This window comes from Thalassophryne amazonica, chromosome 19, assembly GCF_902500255.1.
Source record: "Thalassophryne amazonica chromosome 19, fThaAma1.1, whole genome shotgun sequence".
NCBI classification, from domain to species: Eukaryota; Metazoa; Chordata; class Actinopteri; order Batrachoidiformes; family Batrachoididae; genus Thalassophryne; species Thalassophryne amazonica.
The window spans coordinates 48269298-48290386 of NC_047121.1; the positions used below are offsets into that span (position 1 = coordinate 48269298).

The following is a 21089-nucleotide window of genomic DNA, read 5'->3' on the forward strand; positions in this document are numbered from 1 at the left end:
GACTCTCACAGAGCTGCCAGCCTCCTCCAGGTGAGATGAAGATGATGGCATCCTCCACTCCCCTGTTGGGCTGGTATGCGAACTGCAGGGGTCCAGCGATGGTTCCACGCCTGTGCGGAGGTGCCTCAGGGTGAACCTCTCAAGAGACTTCATAACATGTGACATTAGGGCCACAGATCTGTAGTCATTGAAATTAACAGCAACAGGGAAATCCTATAAAATACTGACATAAAAAAAAATAAAAAGAAAAACAATGGAGTAGTGTTTAATTGACAGCAATAATTTATAAAATGTGGAACGAAACTGAACTGTGAATCTAACAGTATAAATATGTTAAAATAATCATATACCATTGTAGAATTTACAAATTAATGTAGTTTAAACACATAAAAACCGTAATACCAAAACCTGTACAATACAGTTAAAATTACAACATGACACTGTTAAATAATGTTTTTTCTCTTAATTTGAATTTTGCTATTGTTTTAGACTTTACAGCTAAGAGTTTTTACAAATAAAGTAAAATACTGTAAATTGTGTGAAAAAACAGGTGATGTGTCTGTTTAAACTACATTTTGAGGATATTTAAACATAAGGTGACCTTTTTGCGAAGATTTTATCTTCTAAATAGAGCATTAATAGCTTATCTGTTCCACATATTTGCAATGTAATTATTAAAATGGAAAAATAAAGAACGGATTAATTTTGCATTGTAATAATTATTATATTAATCAATAAGATAGCGATAGATATCAGGAGTGGTGGCCAGGTGTTAGTGCACTTGGCTTCAATATATATATATATATATATATATATATATATATATATATATATATATATATATATATTTATTTATTTTTTTATTTTTTTGCAGTGGCTCCTCCGAGCCTATAGAGGGCGCAGACGGGCTGTGAATAAATGGCATCATGGGTTGATGCGGGCCGCCCAGCCATGTTGAAGAGTCTCTCAGGCAAATTGCAGCCCGCCATTGTGTAGAAAGCAGGCTCTGTAGACATAAGGGTGCTTGGCTGAAACTCTTCAATAGCTAGTGTAATACTACTCCTCGCCGCTTTTATTTAGGAGTATTTACAGTTACAAAGGCTCCGGGGGGGAAAAAGACATGTCAGCCAGCAGCCTTCTCGAACAGGTAAAGAGAGGTATTTTCTGAACATTTACGAGGGCCAAATTTCTCAGCATCGCGACGGCTAGCGAGGATAGCTTAGCTCAGAGGCCTGACCACCTGCTAAAGGAACTGACTGCTCAAATCTATATCTATTTTTTTTTTCCCCTTCCTCTCTTCTCATAAATCAAACCTTCATGAATCACCTGGACCCAATCCAGAGACCGAAAGGCCAAGCAAATAAAGGTAAGCCTGAATATTGTTTAAACCTTATCGAGTTGGTTTGAGATGCGGTGCGCTTTGGGGGCAAAAAAAAAAAAAAAAAAAAATCGTACGAATGTGATGGATGTAGCTTTAAAACAGGCCCGTCTGTTAAATATGGGACGGCATTGCGTTTGACAAGCACTGTAGTTTCGTACCCGTTAAAATGTAGCCCTTTAAAACATCTTGTAAGGCTTCCGCGGCTAGCTTGCTAAAAGGTGCTTGGCAACACACGTCAGGTTTCCTGGTTTACTCGCAGCGCTTTTTGTTGCGCTGAAACAAAAGGTATGCTTTCACTACTCGCAGCTTTTCTTTGTCTTAAAGATATAAATCGTACTTGCAGTTTGTTTAACTACAGGTGCAAGCGCCGTCATGTGAGAAAAGGGGCTGTTGGCAGGATGTTCCTCACTGCGTGCGGCTAACCAGAGTAGCGCGCTAACGTTAGCTGGTTGCTAAGTTAACCCAAAATGACACGTCTTCCGACAGGCTTTTCCTGTGTCCAAATGGGCCTGGAATTTCCCGTCACCATGCTGTGCACACATCAATATTAGCTTGTTGTTATATATTTAGAAATGTGTATTATTTAATTTTTTACTTTGATAGTGAAGCCTCCAAAGACTGTCATTCAACGCTCTGCCTACAACAGACATCACTTGCGTGCTCAGTAATAATTAATGACTTTATTTGTGAGGTATTGTAATTGATCTGTTGATGATCACCGCGTCAATAAGTGTTGGAGCCTTTGAGCTTAAGTCTAAATCATTTATAATATTCATATAGTCAGCTTTAGAAGTACTTGGACAGTGACATTTTGGGTAACTTTGCCTCTGAACTACCAGAGTGGAGCTGAAATTAAATGTGCGTGTAATGTAGGCTTTTAGCTTTAATTCAGGGGGTTTAACAAATAACTGTGTAGTAACCATTTTTGGAGATAAGTAATTGGACAAACTAAATACAGATGTTATTGTTGATACGATTCATGTTTACAGTCACTTTTCTTTAAACACATCAGGGTGGATACATGAACACTTCCAAGGCAGTCAGTAAGTCTTGGACTTTACTGAAGTCGGTCATTAAGAAACACACACACACACACAATATGGTACTGTGGTAAATCTGTCTGGAGTAGGCATTCCTCAAAGTGAGTGACTGTCCAAGAAGGGGAATGAAGGGAAGGTGCATTGTGGCAATATGAAGAAGTTATAGGCTTTTGTGGCTGTAAGTGGGGGAACTATTATACAGTGTCATGTGCAGAAAAACAGAGAATTTCTTTTAAAGTGTAAAATTTCACCTACTGTTGCCAGCAGGCACAAGGCCAGATTAGATTTGCTTTCTTGAATTAAAACCCTCCTCTGTTCACTTCACTATGAAGCTGTGACTGTTGAGACAAAATTGTCACTGTCCAAATAATGTACTTTCCTATTTAGCAATGTTGCGGTAGGCTTGTAGTGTTGTTAGTTTAATGTGTTAATGCCAACCCCCTCCAGTAAAATTTCCCCTTTACAGCTTAGCATTGGCGAATAAGTTTTTAGTTTATAAACCTGCTTCTAGTGACTTGGTGACATTATATATCATTTTTTAAAACCTGATTAAAGAACATAGCATAAGGGCTGAATCAGAAGACAGTGGTTTGTACAGATATAATCAAGAATATAACCAGAGACAATTAAAGTGAGTGAAAGACAGCAGCACATCATATGAAAGCAACTGTCAGATTTTTTTTTTTTTTTTTGTGATTGTTCTAAACTATATTTAAAACAAATGTCTACTAAAGTTCCGTACAAGTATAAAATGAAAACAGTGCTGTGTACAATGTAAAGATGGGAGAACAGTAAAACCCAGAAAAACAACAAAGATGTCAGGTGTAAGCAACATAATAAAACAAAAGAAATAAATCACCAACTCTGCCTCATTTAAGAGTTAAAGGAAATGAACTGTCAAGTATTTAAAGCAATCTTCAGTTGCAATATCAGGACCGAGGGCAGTTCCATAGTGTGGCTGATGCAGTGACATGTGGTTGTAGCGCATGCTCCCTGATCTGACCATTGGAGCAGTACAGTGTGATGCACGCTGTTCTTGGTCATCTGGGTTTCTACCACAAAAACATGATTGCCCCAGTGCAGATGTTTGTAACCTCAGTGACCAAAAGCTTCTGGTCAGAACAGGGATAGACATCTGTACTGACCTGATGGCCCAACAACATTAATATCATAACACAATCCTCATATCATAACTGCAGTGGTTCGCCTTTGCGGTTTCCAAAACTGTTGTAACGATGTTCTGCTTACATTTGGCATTAGCTAAAGATCTCCTCATTGCAGTTAAATGCTTTTACAACCAACATCATGACAAAGAAAGTGGACACTCAACCAGTTTTTCATAATGCCGTTTTTATATTAGAGTTGCGCATCTCTCCCTTATAATACGGTCCAGTTTATATCTGGATACAACATGGGCTACGATGTGATTCAGGGTCGATACTTTTTCTCATGGAGTGTACAATTCTTTATTTAATCTAGACATTAATTTTCCCTGATACATTATAATAAGCCCAAAGTGGCATTGCTTACATTTAAAAATGTATTTCATGAAAAACCAGGGACCACCTTCAGGTTGTTTTTTTATACTGCGCTGCTGCACGTTGGTGTTCCCTTTGCTTGTCGTTGGTTTACTACTGGAGATAGCACAACAGATAGCAGTAGAATCGCAGCATAGAAGTGCCCAAAAGAAGAAGCTAGTTATAAACTTAGTATTTCCGTGACAAGTCTCACAAGAGCCTTGTGCTGACCTTTTGGACTTTTACAATAGATTGAAGGTGCAGAAGTAGCACCAGGATTAAGTCAGTAGATTTATTTATTTATTTTTTATTTTAAAGATTTGCAATTGTCCAACATATTGTAAGCAGACATGGCAACTCTGGTTGTCACTTGTTGAAGGTGCAATCTACCTTACCGTTTTTATACACCTGAAAGTCTGAACCAAGGTGTACACTTGGTTTCACATTGCAATACTGCATATGCACTAAACTTTTTGTGACATTCTTGCAGCAAAATGTCATCATTGGGGAGGTGATGGTCTAGTAGTGTTGGGCTTTGGACTAGAGGATCCTCTGTTCAAAACCCAACCAGACCAGAAAATTGCTAAAGGCCCTTGGACAAGGTCCTTAATCCCCTATTTTGTCCCGGTGTGTAGTGAGTCCCTTGCATGGCAGCACCCTGACATCGGGGTATGAGTGTCTGTGTGAATGTGAGGCATAATGGTAATGCACTGTAAGCTTTTTATGCGGCTGGAAAAAGCGCTATATAAATACAGTCCATTTACCATCTGTGTAATCTGTGTCACCCTATACTTGATATATATTGAATGGTTTGTAGATGCGTGTATGTGTGATGTTAGCCTCTCGTCAGCTTGGTGAATAGTTCCGTTTGAATACAGAAATATGAATGGACAGATTCCTTTCATTGCAGCTACACTATTTTGTTCTAGTGTTTTTACCAGGTATATGCAACTGTCAAAAAAAAAATCAATTTTTAATGCCTTCTGCAGCAACAAGGGCAAAGGGAATATGGTTTTATCTTTAATGAGAAGAAAATTTGGGTACCAAGAAACTTAAGTGCAGAGAGATATTCAGTTTTAATCAGGTAAATGTTGTATTTTGCAACATTACGGAGAGGAATTGAGCTATAGTCTCACATACAGCTGAAATTTTAAGCAGCCTTGAGAGCTAGAGCTTCCTGTTTAAATATAATGTGCAAAAATGTTAAAACACTCTTTGAAATAAATTCTTTCTTCTGCTGCTTTGTAAATAAACAGCCTTAGCTTACCATAATAAGTCCAAACCATCCAAAAATTGTTTTCACACTGCAAATGAACCAATGTGTGGTTCAGTTTCAACTGGGCCAAGACCAACCGTTTTGGTTATTTTGTCCACGCTGTAGTCCAAGACTGCTTTTTTCGTTTGCACCAAACGACAGTCAAGTCTAGGAGCATGTGCTAGTACCTCAGTTCACTGCATCCACGCGACCACTGACGTGGATGCAGGATGGCAACTGCTCCATCCCTACATCAGTGAAATACAGAGATGAAAAATCTCCGCTTTTTGGTGGATTTCCGCTTTTTTGCCAGTTGCCTGGGTCATTTTTTAGATCAGTGATCAGTAGAAACTGCAGGAAACATTCATTGCTGAATTTTGTCCCTTTTTTTTTTCCTCAATTTTTCCATGCTAAATTGTAAAGCACACATGTCTGTCAGTAATCTTTACCTTTTTTATGTTAAACTGACTTATAGTCTTCTGAATAGTTGATAGTTGTATTTTTATGAGGGCTGTCAATAAAGTAACGGTCCTTTTTATTTTTTTCAAAAACTATATGGATTTCATTCATATGTTTTTACGTCAGACATGCTTGAACCCTCGTGCGCATGCGTGAGTTTTTCCACACCTGTCGGTGACGTCATTCGCCTGTGAGCACTCCTTGTGGGAGGAGTCATCCAGCCCCTCGTCGGAATTCCTTTGTCTGAGAAGTTGCTGACTGGCGCGTTGTTTGATCAAAATTTTTTCTAAACCTGTGAGACACATCGAAGTGGACACGGTTCGAAAAATTAAGCTGGTTTTCAGTGAAAATTTTAACGGCTGATGAGAGATTTTGAGGTGATTCTGTCGCTTTAAGGACTTTTCACGGTGCGAGACGTCGCGCAGCACTCTCAGGCGGCGTCATCAGCCTGTTCAAGCTGCAAACCTCCACATTTCAGGCTCTATTGATCCAGGACGTCGTGAGAGAACAGAGAAGTTTCAGAAGAAGTCGGTTTCAGCATTTTATCCGGATATTCCACTGTTAAAGGAGATTTTTTTAATGAAAGACGTGCGGACGGATCCGCGCGTCGGGACGCAGCCGACGCGGTGCGGCGGCACAGGAAAAACACCTCCGTGTTGATAACCATTTGTAAAATCCAGGCGGCTTTTGATGGCTTTCAGTGGAGTGAGTATATGAGAAATTGTTTAACAGGCAGGACATGTTCCAACTTGTCCTTAAGGCTTTCAACAGAGGTGTTTTTCCTGTGGCGGAGTGTCGCGGTGGCTGCGTCCCGACGCGCGGACCCGTCCGCACGTCTTTCATTAAAAAAATCTCCTTTAACAGTGGAATATCCGGATAAAATGCTGAAACCGACTTCTTCTGAAACTTCTCTGTTCTCTCACGACGTCCTGGATCAATAGAGCCTGAAATGTGGAGGTTTTCAGCTTGAACAGGCTGATGACGCCGCCTGAGAGCGCTGCGCGACGTCTCTCACCGTGAAAAGTCCTTAAAGCGACAGTCTCACCTCAAAATCTCTCATCAGCCGTTAAAATTTTCACTGAAAACCAGCTTAATTTTTCGAACTGTGTCCACTTCGATGTGTCTCACAGGTTTAGAAAAAATTTTGATCAAACAACGCGCCAGTCTCTCGGCAACTTCTCAGACAAAGGAATTCCGACGAGGGGCTGGACGACTCCTCCCACAAGGAGTGCTCACAGGGGAATGACGTCACTGACAGGCGTGGAAAAACTCACGCATGCGCATGAGGGTTCAAGCATGTCTGACGTAAAAACATATGAATGAAATCCATATAGTTTTTGAAAAAAATAAAAAGGACCGTTACTTTATTGACAGCCCTCGTATAACTTAACAATGGGAGCGATGCTAACGCGTTAGCATGTCTATGGCATTTTCAATGTCAAAGTTTGCATTAGAGTCAAATGCATTTCAGATTGTAATCATTTATTTCTATTTATGTATTGTAATCATAGCCTAATAAAAAGTAAAACAGACATTATAGATTGTTCAAAAGAGTGGGAAGAAGTCTAAACTTATCGAAACCCTTACATGCTTCCTTAAAAGTACGGCTGTTAACAATAGTAATAATAATAGCAGCAACAGCAGTAATAATAATGCTACAATACAATTTTAGAAAAAGACAAAAAGAACCTGATAAAACACAACAGAAAACTAACAATGAAAATGAATAAATATAGAAATAAATAACGGTTTACTGTGAACACCTAGTGAGTCGTACACCCCCATTTCATCCTTGTATCTTCTGAAAATGCATTCTTTATTTTTAATGTTTGAGCCCTGCCTTAACTCCTCACCCACACTGTTGCACAGTCTCTCTCCACAAAATGAGATGCAGAATCTTTTCTTGTTTGTATGGTTTTTTTAAAAAGTTTCTCGCTCTTAATTGATGTCCCTCCTTTCATGCTCTGAACAATTTCGGTATTTTTTTTGGTAAAGGGTTATTTTTTGCTTTGTAGAAGATCTGCTGTTTGGGATTTTACTATGTCTGTTAATTTTAATAGTTTTGACTTTAGGAAGAGTCTTGATAGCCGACATTATGAATAACCCACATTGCCCTTTTTGAGGAATAGTTAGTGATTTTATTGAACTCACATAGTTATTGCCCCAGATCTCTACACAGTAAATGAAGAAAGAACTTTATTTTCATTAACCCTTTCAGTCTTTCAGGTTTTTTTTTTTCTCAGCAAAATGGGTGCTGCACTCATTGCAGTTTATTGACTGAAATAGCCCCGATTGCATTTCAGAGCTTCTAGAATTCCAAAATTTTTGAAAGTTTTGGGTTTCAGCTTATTTTTTGTTTTTCACCACTTTCATCCCTGAAAATAACCATCTATCTTCCACAGCCAGCTGAAGCGTGGGTGTCCCTTGGGCTTCTCCAGTCATTGGAGTCCTCTACACTCAGGCACTTAAATACTTGACAGGCACTGGATCATACACAGAGAAACGTGTCACATGGCCCCAGTGTTGAAGCTGACATTCCCTTACAGTGCCAGTGATACTCCTAATCTTAATCGCCATAAATAATAATTTGTTTGATACAAAGTTATTCCAGCAGTACCCAAGAATCCTTCATAGAGACCTCATACCAAAGACATCCAGTTGTGTTGTTGCCTTAGGTTGTCCAATTCTTACAGCCATATAGTAAGGCTGGCAGCACTCGGACCCTAAAGACCTGTCCCTCATTCTCCTGTAAAGCTATCGGCATCACCAATCACCCTTGACTGGCAAATTGGGGGAGGGAGCAGACACATAATTAGACAGAAGCTAGATGATAGAAAGTAATCATGGGCACAAATCCATTCTGTTCAGTCTCTTGAGGCGTGACAACAGTGTGTCAGTGCTGCTTATTGAGTCCTTTCCATCTCTGTCCTTTATGCCAAGCTTCCTTATCCCATGCGAATCAGCCATGAATGTTAGAAGTCCCATAGTTAAAATTAGATTACTCCACCTTCCCATATTGAATTAAAGCTATCAAAATTTGGCTTTAGAATTGTTTAGTGGATAGCTGTTTGAATGCTACATTATGAAGGGATATGCCAGGCCGTCTGACTGAAGGAGAGAGTATTCATCTAGTTTTCTTGTCTGTTATCTATTGTGATACATATTGCTATAGTAGGAAACAACTCAATCGTTCTGTATTGACACCTAAACTTTTCTTCTTTGCTGTTGTTCTAAGTCTCTTTTTTTGGGGGGGTCCTATGTCATTTGTGTGTCCTTTGACACATCATTTGGAAGCCCATGTGTTAAGTAAGCTTTCTTGTTGATGAACGCTCTTTGAATGTCTTCATTGTTTTGTCCTTAATTTAACCAGTGCCAAATGCGGGCAGTCCTTCAACCAGGCTGATTCATCTCATTGTGCAACCTTCTGCTGTGTAATCTGAAACAAATTGAGCAGCTTTGTGATGTTGCATTTGTTTAGCTTAGTGGGTCTTCCTATGATATTGATAAATAATTTATGTAATGTTTTGATGTTGGTGTTATAATGACCGAATAATGTGAAATATCTCACTTCTCAAATGTTTAAAGTCACACAAAGATTTGGGCTTTGTTGATAAATGTTGTATTTTCAGTGCAAAACGGAGCTGTGACCCAAAAGGATACTCTGAATGATGATGAGTTTGAGCCTTACCTGAATACCCAGGCAAGACAGGTAAGCTGATGATGGTTGGCCACAGATGTCTGTTTTTTGTTGATTACCTCTCGCTGTCAGGTATTTGTGGTCATATTGTTGTCAGTTTCTGATTTAAGATGATAAATGTCTGTCTTATTTGTTGCTGAATTTGAGTAGTTCTACACTCGCGAAGTAAAACATTATGGGCCCCTTCACACGTAGCACAAATAAGTAGGAATCAGGGCGAATCACGGTGAAACGGCCCACACAAAAACATTGAGCCGGCGGCAGAAGGGACACACGGGCAGGCGTGAACGATCCGTCGCAGCGGGAACACAGTGCGAGAAGCTGAAGCGTGTGGAACAACATCGCGCAGCATACATATGAGCATTTTATGCAAGCCCCCCCACACGCCGCGGGAGGAGGCGTGACATACCACGTGTATTGCTTTTTGCAACGTCACACTCGTGGGGGCACTTAGACAAATTTCACAGCCAGCTCAAAAGTGATCGTCTGCTCACTGTTTTCTTGCCAACAGTGTGATTGGCCACATGTTTTCTAAGTGTCAAGTGAGCAGTGTTAGATGTTCGTGTGTGTCACCTTGAACTTGGCCGACATCTGCCGTGAGAGAGATCGAATGGGCTCTCACAGGGCACACTGTCTTTCAGCCGCAGGTGTGAGCGAATTATTGTAGTAACACGTGTATGAAGCGTTGGCGGCAGCTCCGATTTTTCAGGAATGGCATGCAGTTCCTCCTTTGTGCGCTAGACGGCTTAAATCATGTTACGTGTGATGGGGCCCTAAGCATTGGCTTATTTATTTTCAATACTATGATGTATGTCAGGGTTGAGCAGACAAAGCTGCAATATACTTCAAATCAGATGCAGCTAGATGCAGCCTGTGGATTGGTATACAGTTAAAACCATACATATTCCACACATGACACTAACTTGAAATCTGTGAGCCTCACGTACGTATGATGGTGAGGGTTTTTTACATTACCATAGAGCCATCTTAGTATGTAAATAGCTATAACACATTACTGCTGGTAATGATATACGAGGTCTATTAGAAAAGTATCCGACCTTATTATTTTTTTCAAAATCCATATGGATTTGAATCACGTGTGATTACATCAGACGTGCTTGAACCCTCGTGGGCATGCAAGAGTTTTTTTTCACGCCTGTCAGTTACGTCATTCGCCTGTGGGCAGTCTTTGAGTGAGGAGTCGCCCACCCTCTCGTCGTTTTTTCATTGTTTAGGAATGGCTCACACTGCTGCTTTGTTTGATCAAAATTTTTTCAAAACTGTAAGGCACAACTGAGTGGACACCATTCGATAAATTCAGCTGGTTTTCGGTAAAAATTTTAACGGCTGATGAGAGTTTGGTCTGGTAGTGTCGCCGTAAGGACGGCCCACGGCGCCTGACGGCGATCTGCGCTTCGAGGCGGCAGCGTCTCGCCGTTTCAAGTTGAAAACTTCCACATTTCAGGCTCTGTTAACCCAGTAAGTCGTCAGAACTTTCAGAAGAAGTCGGCATGAGGAGTTTATTCGGACATTCCATTGTTTACGGACATTTTGTAATGAAAGAACGTGCGGGCAGAGTCGCATGTCAGGCCGGATCTGACCGCGGGGGGTCGCGACAGGAAAAACACCTCCGTTGGAAACCTTAACGGGCAAGTTGGAACATGCCCAAGCTGTTAAACAATTTCTCAGTTACTCACTTGTTGAAAGCCATCAAAAGCCGCCTGAATTTTACAAATGGTTTTCAACACGGAGGTGTTTTTCCTGTCGCAGCGCACACAGATTCACCGAGTCGTCACGGAAACGACTCGGCGAATTTGCGCGCACGTCTTTCATTACAAAATGTCCTTAAACAGTGGAATGTCCGCATAAAGTCCTCATGCCGGCCTCTTCTGAATCTTCTCTGTTCTCTCACGACGTCCTGGGTGAATTAAGCCTTAAATTAGGATGTTTTCAGGTCGAAACAGACCGACGACGGCGCCTGGAAGTGCTGCAGGACGTCCCGGTCCGTGGGAAGTCCTTACACCGACAGAAACACCCCATAATCTCTCATCAGCCGTTAAACTTTTCACCGAAAACCAGCTTAATTTCTCGAATAGTATCCACTCGGATATTCCTCACAGATCCAGAAAAAATTTTGATAAAGCAACGCATGCCGTCTGGAGCAGCGTGTGAAACAAAGGAATTCAGCCGAGAGGGCGGGACCACATCTCACTCAAGGCCTGCCCATAGGGAAATTACGTCACCGACACGCGTGAAAAAACTCACGCATGCGCACGAGGGTTCAAGCATGATTGGTGTAATCGCATGTCAATCAAATCCATGTAGTTTTTTTTTTTTTTTTTTTTTTTATAAAACTGCCAGTTAGTTTTATAAGATACCTCGTATATTAAAGAACCACAGAATTCTTCAGCAAAACACTTGAAACTTGGACATAATTGGGTGTTCCAATAGAACGATGACCCCCAACTTGCATGAAACCTTGTTATGCATGTTAACATTAAGGTTTTGGAATAGTCTCATTACCTCAACCGTGTCTTAAAAAATTTGGTCCATACCAGCAAGCAGACACATGTAATTGATCTCTGCCAATTTTGACAAGAGCGGTCGAATATCCAGAATTCTGCCAGAAGCATCAAACTGCTCAAGTCATTAAAATTTTTTTATTTCAAATTGGTTTTTGCAGATTTTAAAAATTTTCTAACCAAAGTTGCAAAGACTACTTTAGTAATATAAATGTCTAACTTTGCAATCCAAGTAAGATTTGTAATTAATAAAAGAATACAACTCAATTAAAAAAAAAAGGTTTATTTGGTGTGTGGTTAATTGGAATTTATGTTTGATCTATACTCCCTTGATGAAGGTATGTTCTCTCCTACAATAACCCTTTTCTGGGGTTATTGTAAATGGGCTTCAGTATTTTCCACCCAGCAGCTTCCCAAACCTACTATCAAAAACCTGTCATGAGAAATGAAACAAAGCGGTGTGATTTCTGGTTTCAGAAGTTCTGTCACCTTCTAACTTGTTTTAAGTCTTTGTAGTGAATTACAGATGACCTGTTCTGACATTTTTGGTAACGATTACAGGAAATTTATCTGTACAAACATTAATTGGCACATTTGTAGTCTATTTTGTTTCAGTGGCCATGGGTTTGCTGTGGTAAATGGAGTTCCTCTCACACATTAGTGGACACTGAAAAGTGAGCAGTAGAGGAAAACAGAGGCTCTGTTCTTCCAGTCAAGAATGCAACATCCTTTTGTTCAAGAGACTATTTTTTTGTATACTTTGTATAGTAACTTTGTGCATTCATAGATGAGATAGGAGAAAAAGAACAGCTTTAAAACTGCATTGTTGTGGGTTTTAATTTGTCATGAATCTTTGATATATAACGCTAAAGTTCAATGATAACAGTGCTTCATTTTAATGTGATTTCAAATTCATTGGATAGATTGGCTCTTAAAAGTTATTGCAACATGTGACTAAATGTTGCTCTTTCTTTATTTAGAGCAATGCCTATACGGCCATGTCGGACTCGTACATGCCCAGCTACTACAGTCCCTCCATAGGATTTTCATACTCTCTAAATGAGGCAGCATGGTCCACAGGTGGTGACCCTCCTATGCCTTACCTGGCCTCCTATGGACAGCTGAGCAATGGGGAGCCCCACTACCTCCCAGACGCTATGTTTGGCCAGCCAGGCCCCCTTGGGAGCAACCCATTCCTGGGACAGCATGGTTTCAATTTCTTCCCAAGTGGTATCGACTTCTCTGCATGGGGAAACAGCAGCTCTCAGGGACAGTCTGGGACACCGCAGAGTTCTGGATACAGCAGCAGCTATGCCTATGCTCCCAGCTCTCTTGGGGGTGCCATGATCGATGGACAGTCCCCATTCGCACCTGCTGCCAATGAGCCCCTTAACAAGGCACCTGGTATGAACAGCCTTGACCAGGGCATGGCGGGGCTTAAAATTGGTAGTGCTGCTCCTGGGGGTAACGGGGACATGACTCCTAAGGTCGTTGGTTCTGGTTTACCTGGTGGGGGTCCCCTTGGTCCTGTATCATCTGTAGGACCGCCCAGTATGCCTCCTGTCTCTATTGCCCCTGCCAAACCTGCTTCTTGGGCCGATATTGCCAGCAAGCCAGCCAAGCCACAGCCCAAGCTGAAAACCAAGGGTGGCATGGCCGGTGCCAATTTGCCTCCTCCACCTATTAAACATAACATGGACATTGGCACTTGGGACAACAAGGGTACAATGCCTAAAGCTGCCACCCCTCAGCAGGTGCCCCCCATCTCCAGTAATGGGCAGCCACCCAGTCAGGCATCCCCCCAGCCTGGAGCTACTGCTGCAGGGACCCCACAACTACCCCTCAGCAATGGACAGATGATACCCCCAGTTTCCCAGATGGGGCAGCATCAGCTTCCACCTACTGGACAGCCAAGTATGTCACAGATGCCCCAACCACCTCTGTCCCAGGGTCCTCCACCTCCTCCCCCTAACCAACAACAGCAACCCTCTCAACCTACTCGCTGGGTCCCTCCAAGGAATCGGGCTAATGGATTTGGGGACACCAGTGGAAATGGTACTGGTCAGTCACCTCCTGCCTCTTCAGGTGTGGGTGTGGTTCCTGGGGTTCCTTCTGAGCCTCACCCAGTTTTAGAAAAGTTGAGAATGGTCAACAACTATAACCCGAAGGACTTCGATTGGAATCCCAAGCAAGGTCGGGTGTTTATCATTAAGAGCTACTCTGAGGATGACATCCACCGTTCCATCAAGTATAACATCTGGTGCAGCACGGAGCATGGCAACAAGAGGCTTGATGCAGCGTACCGTTCACTGGGTGGGAAAGGCCCACTTTATCTTCTTTTCAGTGTCAATGGGAGTGGCCATTTCTGTGGTGTAGCAGAGATGCGCTCACCCGTGGACTACAACACGTCTGCTGGCGTGTGGTCACAGGACAAGTGGAAGGGGCGTTTTGACGTGCGCTGGATCTTTGTTAAGGACGTTCCCAACAGTCAGTTGAGGCACATTCGACTGGAGAACAACGAGAACAAGCCAGTGACCAACTCTCGGGACACACAGGAGGTACCACTGGACAAGGCCCGGCAAGTGCTAAAGATCATCGCTGGATACAAACACACCACTTCAATCTTTGATGACTTTTCTCACTACGAGAAGCGCCAGGAAGAGGAAGAGTGTGTGAAAAAGGTAATTTGTTTGGCAAAAGTGACAAACCTGATAATGCACGACGACTCACACAATGCAAGGAATAAAAGAACATGATGCATTTACAGGTGAAATTAGAGCTTTCTCAGAGCTTATGGTTGTGCACAGTAGGATATGACAACCCCCCCTCACACACACACATCTTGTCACTCTTGTCTTTACATGATTGAAAATATGATTATATGTAATCAGCCATATTTATATGTACTATAATAATTAGTGAGGAGGAAAATTGATACAATATTGAAATATTTAATTTTACAATGTGAAATAGATTTATAAAGTCCAAAATCGGCACCATTCAAAATCAGTTGCTGGTTGACACAAGGTGGACATGCAGTATCACTTGAATTCAGCAGAGGGTGCAATGTATAATGTAGTCCTCATTTCCATTTCAAACGCAGACTTGAGAAAAATACAGACAAGAGATTTCTCCAGAGAATTAGAGCACCGCATTCGTAGAGCTCAAACCTCCGCCAACACTAGTTTCCAATTCCACAAAATTGGATCTTGAAAAAGACTTTTCATGAGTTAAATTTGATGTGCTCAGTGTCGGGAGTATGTATTTAGTTCATGTACTTGGGGGGGGGGGCGCGCAAGTTTTTTTTTTGTTTTTTTTTTTACAACTTTTTTCGTTTCTGAATTCTTTTTCAGCTTATTTTCACAGAATATTGATTATCTCTGCTATGCACAATTTGTCATTGCTTTTTGGCACTTGGTTTCTGGTAGGGATGTAAATCGTACAACAGCTCACGATTCAATTCGATTCCGATTCTTGGGGTGACAATTCGATGCAGAATTGATTTTCGATTCAAAGAGCTCTGAGAAATAGTTATATTACTTAAAAAAATGTATATGTTTAAGAAAATGAAGCTTTAAAAGGTTAGTCAAGTGATTCTAGATGTAAATTTACTTATCTGCTTTGCTCGTTCGGAGTTGGCTGGCAGTTTAGTGAAGCGTTGGTCAGTAGTTGGCAGATACCGCTGCTCCGCTCTTTTTAGCTCTGGGTCATGGCGTCGCATGTGGGCTTGCGGATTTGAAGTGTTTCCGAAGTACTTGACTTTCATTTTGCACACTGCATAAGTCATGTCAAGCTCCTTCTTATGCAGTAAATAATAAAAATACAAAATGTGCTCAAACATTGGCTTTCAGCATAGACGGTGCTGGCTGAATTAGCGCTTTGTCCGCCATGCTAAGCTGCAGCCACTGAACTCAACACTAGACCGTCCCCTCGCAGGGACGCTGTAGTACAGAAGCCATTGCCTGACAAACAGTACACGCAGCGAGTAAGCAAGAAAATGGTTTTTAAAAATGCTTTTTAAAAATTGATTCTTGGACATTTTGGATCGATTCAGAATCGTAATAAATAAAAGCGATTCAGACATGAATTGTTTTTTTTTTTTTTGTTTGTTTTTTTTTTGTTTTTTTTTTCGGCATCCCTAGTTTCTGGACTGATAACTGAAGAAAGACAGGCATAAAATTGCAACCTGCATCCAATTTTGGTGTAGGTAAATCCATAACAGAAAAAAATGATTTGAGATACAACCCCTGGCAAAAATTATGGAATCACCGGCCTCGGAAGATGTTTATTCAGTTGTTTAATTTTGTAGAAAAAAAGCAGATCACAGACATGACACAAAACTAAAGTCATTTCAAATGGTAACTTTCTGGCTTTAAGAAACACTATAAGAAATCAGGAAAAAAAAATTGTGGCAGTCAGTAACGGTTACTTTTTTAGACCAAGCAGAGGGAAAAAAATATGGAATCACTCAATTCTGAGGAAAAAATTATGGAATCATGAAAAACAAAGGAACACTCCAACACATCACTAGTATTTTGTTGCACCACCTCTGGCTTTTATAACAGCTTCCAGTCTCTGAGTCATGGACTTAATGAGTGACAAACAGTACTCTTCATCAATCTGGCTCCAACTTTCTCTGATTGCTGTTGCCAGATCAGCTTTGCAGGTTGGAGCCTTGTCATGGACCATTTTCTTCAACTTCCACCAAAGATTTTCAATTGGATTAAGATCCGGACTATTTGCAGGCCATGACATTGACCCTGTGTGTCTTTTTGCAAGGAATGTTTTCACAGTTTTTGCTCTATGGCAAGATGCATTATCATCTTGAAAAATGATTTCATCATCCCCAAACATCCTTTCAATTGATGGGATAAGAGAAGTGTCCAAAATATCAACATAAACTTGTGCATTTATTGATGATGTAATGACAGCCATCTCCCCAGTGCCTTTACCTGACATGCAGCCCCATATCATCAATGACTGTGGAAATTTACATGTTCTCTTCAGGCAGTCATCTTTATAAATCTCATTGGAACGGCACCAAACAAAAGTTCCAGCATCATCACCTTGCCCAATGCAGATTCGAGATTCATCACTGAATATGACTTTCATCCAGTCATCCACAGTCCACGATTGCTTTTCCTTAGCCCATTGTCACCTTGTTTTTTTCTGTTTAGGTGTTAATGATGGCTTTCGTTTAGCTTTTCTGTATGTAAATCCCATTTCCTTTAGGCGGTTTCTTACAGTTCGGTCACAGACGTTGACTCCAGTTTCCTCCCATTCATTCCTCATTTGTTTTGTTGTGCATTTTCGATTTTTGAGACATATTGCTTTGTTTTCTGTCTTGACGCTTTGATGTCTTCCTTGGTCTACCAGTATGTTTGCCTTTAACAACCTTCCCATGTTTGTATTTGGTCCAGAGTTTAGACACAGCTGACTGTGAACAACCAACATCTTTTGCAACATTGCGTGATGATTTACCCTCTTAAGAGTTTGATAATCCTCTCCTTTGTTTCAATTGACATCTCTCGTGTTGGAGCCATGATTCATGTCAGTCCACTTGGTGCAACAGCTCTCCAAGGTGTGATCACTCCTTTTTAGATGCAGACTACCAAGCAGATCTGATTTGATGCAGGTGTTAGTTTTGGGGATGAAAATTTACAGGGTGATTCCATAATTTATTCCTCAGAATTGAGTGAGTCCATATTTTTTTCCCTCTGTTTGGTCTAAAAAAGTAACCATTACTGACTACCACAATTATTTTTCCTTATTTCTTATAGTGTTTCTTAAAGCCAGAAAGTTGCCATTTGAAATGACTTTAGTTTTGTCTCATGTCTGTGATCTTATTTTTTTCCCTACAAAATTAAACAACTGAATGAACATCCTCCGAGGCCGGTGAGTCCATACTTTTTGCAAGAGGTTGTATAATGCAAAATGTACACCAAATGGGCTTTTCAGTATTAATTCAAATGTCCACAAAATCCACAATCTGGATCAAATGTTGCCAGGTGACAGTGAGTGCCAGTGTGCACCTCACTTTCAAATATGAGAGTGATTGGGGCACATTTGTTAAGATGTAATGTAAAATATGCATTAAATGGCGTTTTCAATGTTAAATTTAAATGGCCACAAGATCAGATCCAGAGCAAACGTTGTCAGTTGATGGATACCATACTACATAACACTCAAATATGAAAGAAATTGTATCTTTTTTGAGAATTTTTGAAAATTTGCTAAATGTTAGGGATTTTTCCTGACCTTTGACCGATGACCTTGAAAATTGAATCAGTTCTTGCCTATCAGGATATGAATCTTCAGTAAAAATTTCATAACTATATATGAAAAATTGTGGATTCTAGGCTGTTCACAAACAAACGAACGGGTGAAAACATAACCTCCAACTTCATTGGCGGAGGTAACGAATTGATCACTGATGTGTAAACATTGAGCTGCATGCTTGCGAGTTGAACCTATGGTGGGCTGAGGCTGGGAGTTAGAGCAGCTTTGGAGCAGTCGGTCTCAAGCCCACATTGAGCTGCTCTGTTCAGGACAACCCGCTTATCTCTCTGAGCAGTTTGCTGTTGAGGCACAAAACTGCATACAATTTTCACTTTGAGCTGGAAAAATGTGACTTCAACACAGAGAAACTTTTCCCTACATGCCTGTGTCGTACATCATGATATACCAATTAACTTGTCCAGCCCGAATAAACATTTTCTGTTTTTAGGCAACTTTTCATGCATTCAAGTCTGTGTAAAGGTGGATTTGCAGGCACTCACTTTACTTCAGAAAGTGTTTTAGTTGCCAAATGTATAGAATGGTTCTCCAGGGGAAGGTGTGATGGTGGAAGAGATTTCAAATGTGATGTGCATTTTGGGGAAAAGAATTAACATGCAGTCTTTGGAAGTATATTAAGATTTTTTTTTTTTGTGATCCCAGAATGTAGGAAAAAAAGAGATGAGCTGGATACAAATAAAGGGGGGGGGGTGTATATTAAAAAACACCATATATAGTTGTGTTCAAGATAGGTGTTTTTAAAAACGTGAGTAAAGCTCAAAATTCTTACAATAGCTTTTATTCCCATACTCACAATTGGATTTGGAACACTGCACATTCTATTCCAAATCAAAACATGAAGAAAATTTAGCAGGATTACTACTTGACAGAACATGAAGAAAAAAGAATATTAGGCTGTTTAAAAAAAAAAGAAAAAAAAAAAGTCTGCATTAGGGCTGCAGCTATCGATTATCTTAGTAATCGAGTATTCTAGCGATAATCGAGTAATTGGATTAAAAGTACTTTTGCGTTATTAAACATCAGTAGTCCAGGGCTTTCCCTAACGGCACAATGTCGCTGTGCCAATGTCTTGACATTTTGCTGAAATGGTGATGGGGTGTAGTAGTCCATGGGCCAAGCAGGTTTTCGGTACCACTTAAGGTGACTAAACAACACTTAGAATCCAGCCTCAGTGTGTCATGGCTTACACAAAATTGTATGATAGCAATCTCAGGGTGGTAGCTGTAGCCAGGTAGGGGTCGGTGCAGAATTACACAGAGGTCAAACTTTAAAAATGCTCCAATCATGTTGAAAACTATATCAAATTACTTGTCTGGTCATAACGATTCCAAAAAGGTATAGTTTGGACTGTCTGTGATGGAGTGTTATGGGGTGAAAACAGCAAAAATTGTGACAAAGGTCAGTTTCAGTTTGTACAGGGGTCAAAAGTTAAAGTTGCTCCAATTTAAGTACAGAATGATGCAAATTATTGGTTGAAATAAAAGGATTAGTAAATGGAATAGTTTTGACTGTGTTGAATGTTTGGTCTCCAAGGTAAAGGTCAAACAAGGTCAACATCTATTGGATTTTATGACATGTGACATATATTAACCTGTAACATGAAAACTAAGCATGACAGATGGTGCAAACTATTCCTTTTTAGAACCCTATTAACCCAAACAATAATTTGCATCATTTTGCAGCATTTTTTTTACTGAATTTTAGCAACTTTAACTTTTGACCCCTGTACAAACTGAAATTGACCTTTGTCACCATTTTTGCTGTTTTTCCCCAATTACCCCAGAACATTCCATCATAGATAGTACAAACTATACTTTTTTGGAATTGTTATTATAAGACAAATATGATATAGTTTTCAGACACCGACAACTGTCTGAACCCCATTTCAAAGCCGTCCTGTGAGACCAAAAGGGAGGTGTTCCTTTGTCTCGCTCCATCAGCAAATCGGTCATGACGCGCGAAGCCTCCGCTCAGCTTTCCATGGCAAAATCTCTTGTTAAAAGTGAAATCTGCCGGAAAATGGTTGATGTCCAGCTCTTGTGATAACCAGAGAAAGTGCACACGACGGTCCGGCTCCACAGAGCCATCCGTTTAGAAATGATCCGGTGGTTTGTGGCTCTCGATGGCGGTGCGGCGTGCCGAGCGTCCTTAAAGCTGTAGTAACAGTCCTTATTCTCTGTGAAGCCCGTAAAATTTTCACCGAAAGCCAGATAAATTTTTTCGAATGGTTTCCAGGTGCCAGTCGCTAACAGTTTCTGAAAAAATTCTGATAGGAAAAAAAGCCCAAATCATTCCGCCATTTCCTGACAGTGAAAATCCGCCGAGGGGGTGGACCACTCCTCACTCAAAGCCTGCTCACAGGCGAATGACACAACCGACAGGCGTGGAAAAACTCACGCATGCGCACGAGGGTTCAAATCCATATGGTTTTTGAAAAAAAATGTCGGATACTTTTCTAATAGACCTCGTATGTGAACAATATTTGAGAGAAATAGGTTGTTTGTGTATATAGAAAATGTTTTAGATTTTTGAGTTCAGCTCATGAAAAATGGGAGTAAAATCAAAAAGTGTTTATTTTTGTTAATGCGAGTCCAGAATGTAATTATCAACATCCGTTGTTTAGTGCTATTGGTGAATATCCGTAGTTTCTCCAAAAATATTTGTTGTTTTTTGGCGCTGTTGATCCTTGACCCTAAATACATAAGACAAACATGCCACACTCATGGTACCAATTAACCATTAACAAACCAATTAAACTCCAAAAACACAATAAATCAGTAACACTAACACTGAACCACAATAACAATTAAAACCACAAACTCCCATGCTGCATTGCAGCACAATGTCCATTGCTCGCTGTTGTTAATCAATATTGCTAATTTCTCCAAAAATATTAATCCTATCAACCTTCTGTTTTCACC

General features: G+C 40.6%; 1 protein-coding gene across 1 annotated transcript in view; it reads left to right on the forward strand.

Moving 5' to 3' along the window:
• The first annotated feature begins 938 nt into the window (after positions 1-938).
• Positions 939-21089, forward strand: part of ythdf2 (YTH N(6)-methyladenosine RNA binding protein 2) — a 39701-nt gene continuing 19550 nt past the window's right edge. Inside the window, exons 1-4 of the mRNA XM_034194943.1 lie at positions 939-1147; positions 1342-1366; positions 9282-9361; positions 12852-14552. Of these exons, the coding sequence (XP_034050834.1) occupies positions 1121-1147; positions 1342-1366; positions 9282-9361; positions 12852-14552 (1833 nt within the window). The 5' untranslated portion in view covers positions 939-1120. The remainder of the gene's footprint in view (positions 1148-1341; positions 1367-9281; positions 9362-12851; positions 14553-21089) is intronic.